Consider the following 6,000-nt stretch of genomic DNA (forward strand, 5'->3'; position numbering starts at 1 on the left):
CATCATCATCCTCCTCATCAACATCATGGTCATTTTCTCCTTTGTGTTCGCAATTTAGGCAAATAAAGGCCATTTGCAAAATGAGATGACTAAGAAGGATAGATCAAGGTGGAGGAAGTATCTGTTCACACAAAGAAGAAATATCCTAAGCAACCTGTTCCCATGACGATGGCCCAAGGCTGTGACTAATGGCCTCCGTCACCTTCGAGGGCCTGCTGAGTTGCTGGACCTTGGAAGTTCCGTCACAAATCTCAATCTGGTTTGGCTCCGACAGCTTTCATTGCCATCAGCATCAGTTTCACTGTTGCTTCTAGGTTTTCATGTTTCACTTTTTTTTCTGCTTAGTCATGTTGTCTGGCACATTTAAAGAGGATCAAGATATTTTGGATGGAAGGTGGGGAAGGTGCTGTGTGAGCTCTTTGCAGATCCAGGCTTTGAAATAGCACATGAAGTCCTGTAGGGCTGAGAAAGGATTTTCAGGCACCTGGAATTAAATTCAGACAGACAGACACACAGGCAGACAGGCAAACAGACAAACAGACAGGCAGACAGACAGACAGGTTGGCGGGTATGTTGGTAAGATTGTAGTTGCACCATACAATCCCCAAATGCATGGTCATGTGTAAGATGTGTGTGAGTCTCTGAAGGCCTGTGAAGGTCACCAAGGATGACCCAGCAGAACAAGGAGCCCCAGTCCTGGAGCAGCTCTCTCCTTACAGGCAAATCCTCTGCCGCCTTTGGACAGCTTAATACGTTTCGAAGGCCTACGTGGTCATGTGCTCAAGAGCCAGAGAGGGCTACGACTGGGGGGGTTGTAGCGTTTGCGGCAGATTTGATCCCCCTTGATTGACTATAATGCTCGCCATCAGAGAGAGACCAGGCTATGAGACTTAGCCGCTGGAGACAAATCAATTTCCCTCATCCCTTCTTCCTCTCTTCCCCCTTCCCTTCTACTTTCCTCCTTCCCTCCCCACCCATCTCCTGAGCTCCAGAAACACACCAATGACAGCCTCCGATGGCAACAACGTCTTATTGGTCCGTCAGCTAATCCAGCAGCCTATCCTGATGACCTTTTGCCAGTTGACTCCTGCTCTGTTGGCCAACAGTTGAAATGCCTGCATACTAATAAGTCACCGTTACACGCACACACACAAACATACAACATTTTAACAAGCACACAGTAGTCACTATTTATATATTTCTTGCTTCATTTCTGTACAAAACACAAGCTCGGTGCGCCATGACTTGACAGGGCTTGATTTTTCAGTCAGATGCAGCTGTCAGTTTAACGCATCGTGCTGTTCTGGATCTGTTTTTAGAAAGTCTATGGTGAAGAAATGAGTAATGAATTTCCAAGGCCAGACGGAGAAAAAGAAATAGAGCGAATGGGAGAGATAGCGAGTGGGAGAGAGGGCAGTTTAGTACGCAGAGAAGGGGACGGAGACTGTTCTTTCACCAGGGGATTCGATGTCTATTTATATCAAACCAACGCTGCTTCCCAAACTTACTCTAAGTCACCGGCCGACCCCAGCACTGCCATTTTGAGTTTAAATACTTGAACGTACACACCCATGTCGAGTCACCGGGTTTGGAGTAAGTGTGGGTGTGTGTTTGCGTCTGTGTGTGACTGGCAGCAGGGCTTTTCGAACGCGGAGAGAGAGGGGGTCGTCAAGCTCCAGCCTGAACATCTACTTCTTCTCCTTATTCTTTGTGCTTATCTCCCTGACGGTTTTGTAAATGGCTTTCTGTTGGAGAGAATATCCCTGGGGGGATCGCTCCACTCAGACAGCGTCAGCGCTGGTAATGCCCCAGCCCTTTACGCACACACACACACACACACACACGGACATACTGACACACACACACTCCCTTTCCACCTGCCCAGACAAACATCTTGATTATAATTGAATTTTGGGGATGGGTGCAGTCACTGTGTGAGGAAGAGAGATCGAGTGGGGGAGAGAAGAGACAGACAGACAGACAGACGGGATAGAGATGCAGCGTTTGAGACTGACAGAAGAGGACACATTGCAAAGAAAATGTAAGAAAGAGGGGAAGAACAGAGGTAGAATGAGAGAAAAACAAAAGGACAATGGAAGGGAGAAGAGTTGCCGATTTAAACACAGAACAGTATTGAGGAAACAAGAGTGGAAGAGAATGAAAAAGAGAGAGAGAGAGAAACCGCTCAAGTAGACCTATACCAACTCCCACAAACACACATGCACACATACATATACAGACGAGCCTCACTTTCATCGACCTGCGGGCAGAATGCAACACAAAAGTTTGAAGGTTTGCACGAAAATGAAATCCAGCATACTATTCCCAAAGAGATGCACTTCCATCAGTGGTGGAAAGTGGTTGTATGGCAGCTTGACCACAGACACACCTACTCTCTTCCCGTTTTCCAAGCTGTGTGGTGTCTGCTATCAATAATTTTGCAGTGGAGAGGCAGTAATAAGTGTGTTGAGGAACAGTAGCCCTGTCTCATATTGGAAGAGAGTGAGGGAAGCTTATGTACCTGACTGGGGAAACACCTTCTGCACAAATATAGCTGTTTGCCTTCTTGTCGTGTGACATTCTGCATCTCAGAGCTGTCTTTTGCTCTCTCTCTCTCTTTCTCTCTCTCTCTACCTCCTCCTCCAACTCTCCCAGTGACATTGTACTATTGATTCAATCCCTACGCAGAGAGCGTATTCATGTTACATACCGTCTTAACTATGTCGCACATCATTTTCTCTAATCTCTCCCCTCTGTCCATCCTCAGGTTTTATCTAGTCAGTGGCGGAGTTCCCCTCATTATCTGTGGGGTCACGGCGGCCACCAACATTGAAAACTACGGCAGTGGAGAACAGGCTCCATAGTGAGTCCCAGCTTACACCCTCACACTTAATGTCACGCCACACACACTCGACATCTCAGATAACAACATCCAGACATTCACACATATGCACACACACTTGAATACACACACACGCACCCATGCACACACATATATTCAATTTTCTTCATTAACACTCCAAATATGCAGCTTGGTTTCATGTTATGAGTCACACTCAAATATGTGTTTTATACACCTCCCACTCCCTCCCTCCCTGTGGCAGTTCAATACCTCCTAAGCCCTGTAGATGTTTTGTGTGGGCTTGTATGTGTTGGTTAATGTGTAGGCTAATGTTTGATAAATCAAACATCAATCCAAGGTTATGTTAGCAGGGATGCCCATGATAGTTTGTGTGTGTGTGTGTGCGTGTGTGCTGTGTCTGTTCCAGCTGCTGGATGGCATGGGAGCCCAGTCTAGGAGCTTTCTACGGCCCGGTGGCGTTCATCGTCCTTGTAACCTGCATCTACTTCCTGTGCACATTCGTCCATCTGCGGCGCCACCCGGAGAGGAAGTACGAGCTGAAGGCCCTGACGGAGGAGCAGCAGAGACTGGCGTCTGCCGACCTGGCACAGTGCCACCAGGGGGAGCCGGGCGCCCAACCCACCAGCGGGCCCTGCCCCCCGGGCTGCCCCGGCATCATCAACCCGTCGCTCCTGGCCAACGAGCACTCCTTCAAGGCCCAGCTACGCACAGCCGCCTTCACCCTCTTCCTCTTCCTGGCCACCTGGGCCTTCGGGGCGCTGGCCGTGTCCCAGGGCCACTTCCTGGACATGATCTTCAGCTGCCTGTATGGTGCCTTCTCCGTCACGCTGGGTCTGTTCGTCCTCATCCACCACTGCGCCAAGCGAGACGATGTCTGGCACTGCTGGTGCTCCTGCTGCCCCGGCCGACAGGCCACCAACGGCTGCCACGGCGGCCACGCCCGCCCCAAGGTCAACGTGAACGGGGATACGCACAGCCACGGGCACAGCCACTGCCACCTAGACTCTCCGTGCCCGGGCAAGGCCATGATGGGCTGTGGCCACGGCCCGCCCTCCGCTCACTGCAAGTTCAGCGGGCTGGCGTCGTCGGGGCAGAACCACGTCACCTGCCTGGCGCCCGTGACCCCCTGCTGTGCCGCCCTGCACAGCCAGCAGCTGATGGAGGAGGAGCCGGCCCCCGCATGTGCTCCTGCATGCCGACCCCGAGGGCTACCGGCCCGGCATCCACCTGCACCGCTGCCTCAAGGGCAGCACCAGGACTAAGGGCCGGCACTTTGGGCGCCAGCGGGCGGGGGCCAGTGGAGCAGGCTCCGGAGGGGAACGGGAGTACGCCTACCACATCCCCTCCAGCGTGGACGGCGGCAGCGTGCACAGCTCCCACACGGACAGCCCTCACAGCACGCACGAGCGCCACGCCCACCTGTGCCACCTGGCCCACGAGGGCCACCCCGAGTGTCACCACGAAGGACACCACGCGTGCCATGTCGTCGCCCCCGAGGCCCTGGCATGCCACAACACCTGCCACCGGCACATCTGCTGCGCCAAGACGGACCTCTTCCCCACCTTGTGCCAGGCGGAGGCGGGCGACACGGGCACCTTCCTGTGCGGCTGTGGCAAGATGGCGGAGGAGGACTTGATGGCGCCGCATCACCACCTAGAGATGCACCCGCGCAGACAGTCCTACCCGCAGAACCCGCCCAATCAGAACGGGATTCTAAAGGGCGGCCTGCATGAGGGCTTCCTGTATGCGTCGGACAGCACAGGGAATATACGCACCGGACCCTGGAGAAACGAAACTACTGTGTAGCCGCCCCACCCTTCCTTCCCTCCCCCCCCCCACACCCCCACCCCCCCCCCCCCCCCCCCCCACACTTCCCGCCCCTGTCTTCTTTTCCAGATCCGCACCTCACTCCTTTTCTAGGATTTAACAATGAAGCTGTTCAAAAACACATCACATGCTGGTTTTTTTTACTTTCGTGTTGCATTTCCTGTGTTTTCAAAGCTCTTATTTCACTGTACAGTTAAATGACAGCCTGTGACGGCCAGCCATGCAGTCAGCAGAACAGATCTGTCTCCCTAAGGGAGTACAGGGAGCCCTACCGCCGACAGACATACCTCTTATCCAAGGTATATTTACCTCCATGTGACAGATCTGTGTGAGAATGTGGATGTGTGTGTGGGTGTGTGGATAGATACAACCTCTCTAGGAGTTTTAAAAGGAGAATCTAATTCTGTTGACGACTCGGTTGTGTCATTCCAGTACTTCAAAAAAAACTCTTGCTTTTCATGTTTTAGACAAACAAACCAGCAATTAGAGTCCATTTTGTTATTTTTCTGCCAGTGAAAAAAGCGTACTAACTGTATACTGTGAATATCAACTAGTGGTTTCTTAGTAAATATACAAAGATTACTGATCTCACCAGAGTTCTGTGGATGCCAATAAGTTGTGGAAATTAAAAAAGACAACTGAAAAGTTAAGTGAACCCAACATTACTGAGTATTCTGTTCCCGGTTTATATTGAATGTCCTACGTGTATGATGTCTTAACTGTTGTGTCTTTTGGAGACGTGTTCAGCAACAATAACAGCATCTACATTATGTATAGTGCCCGGTGCTAGAGCTAGGTGGGATTGTTTGTGTCACTGTTAACCATGATATCCAATCGAACACAGTGCCACACAGATCAACTTCCTGTTGAACTATTCTATTATTGGATCCTCCCTCTTGCTTCAACACTCTCACAACATATACTAAACAGAAGGAGCTATACTGAGCAGATGGTGCCATTGATCAATGCTAAATTACAATCATGTATTTGCTTTCAATAGAGACCCCAGAGCATGCATGCCTTGTTGTATGTAGCTACTATATGTTGTGTGTTTTTGCTGTGTACATTAATGCGCATTCATTTGATATTGAGTTTGACTTGCTGATCAGGCGAGAACATAGCAACAGGCATATTCTTTCTTGCTGTTTGCTATCATTATGCTATTATTGTCCCAGTTACTTCTGAGGCGATGCTGTTTGGAAATGCAGTGTTTATTGTCATCAAGGTCACCGTCACTTTGAAGCGCTGCATCACCACAGAGCATAAAAGATATGCTTCTAGCAGAGTATGAATGATGGTGGTGGTATCGA

At 50.5% G+C, this 6,000-nt stretch overlaps 1 protein-coding gene across 1 annotated transcript in view; it reads left to right on the forward strand.

Moving 5' to 3' along the window:
• LOC136943206 (adhesion G protein-coupled receptor A3) overlaps window positions 1–4,669 on the forward strand; it is an 80,345-nt gene extending 75,676 nt beyond the window's left edge. Inside the window, 3 exon segments of the mRNA XM_067236454.1 lie at window positions 2,768–2,863; window positions 3,270–4,037; window positions 4,039–4,669. Of these exon segments, the coding sequence (XP_067092555.1) occupies window positions 2,768–2,863; window positions 3,270–4,037; window positions 4,039–4,669 (1,495 nt within the window).
• Window positions 4,670–6,000: the final 1,331 nt, after the last annotated feature.

This window comes from Osmerus mordax, chromosome 5 (assembly GCF_038355195.1).
Source record: "Osmerus mordax isolate fOsmMor3 chromosome 5, fOsmMor3.pri, whole genome shotgun sequence".
NCBI classification, from domain to species: domain Eukaryota; kingdom Metazoa; phylum Chordata; class Actinopteri; order Osmeriformes; family Osmeridae; genus Osmerus; species Osmerus mordax.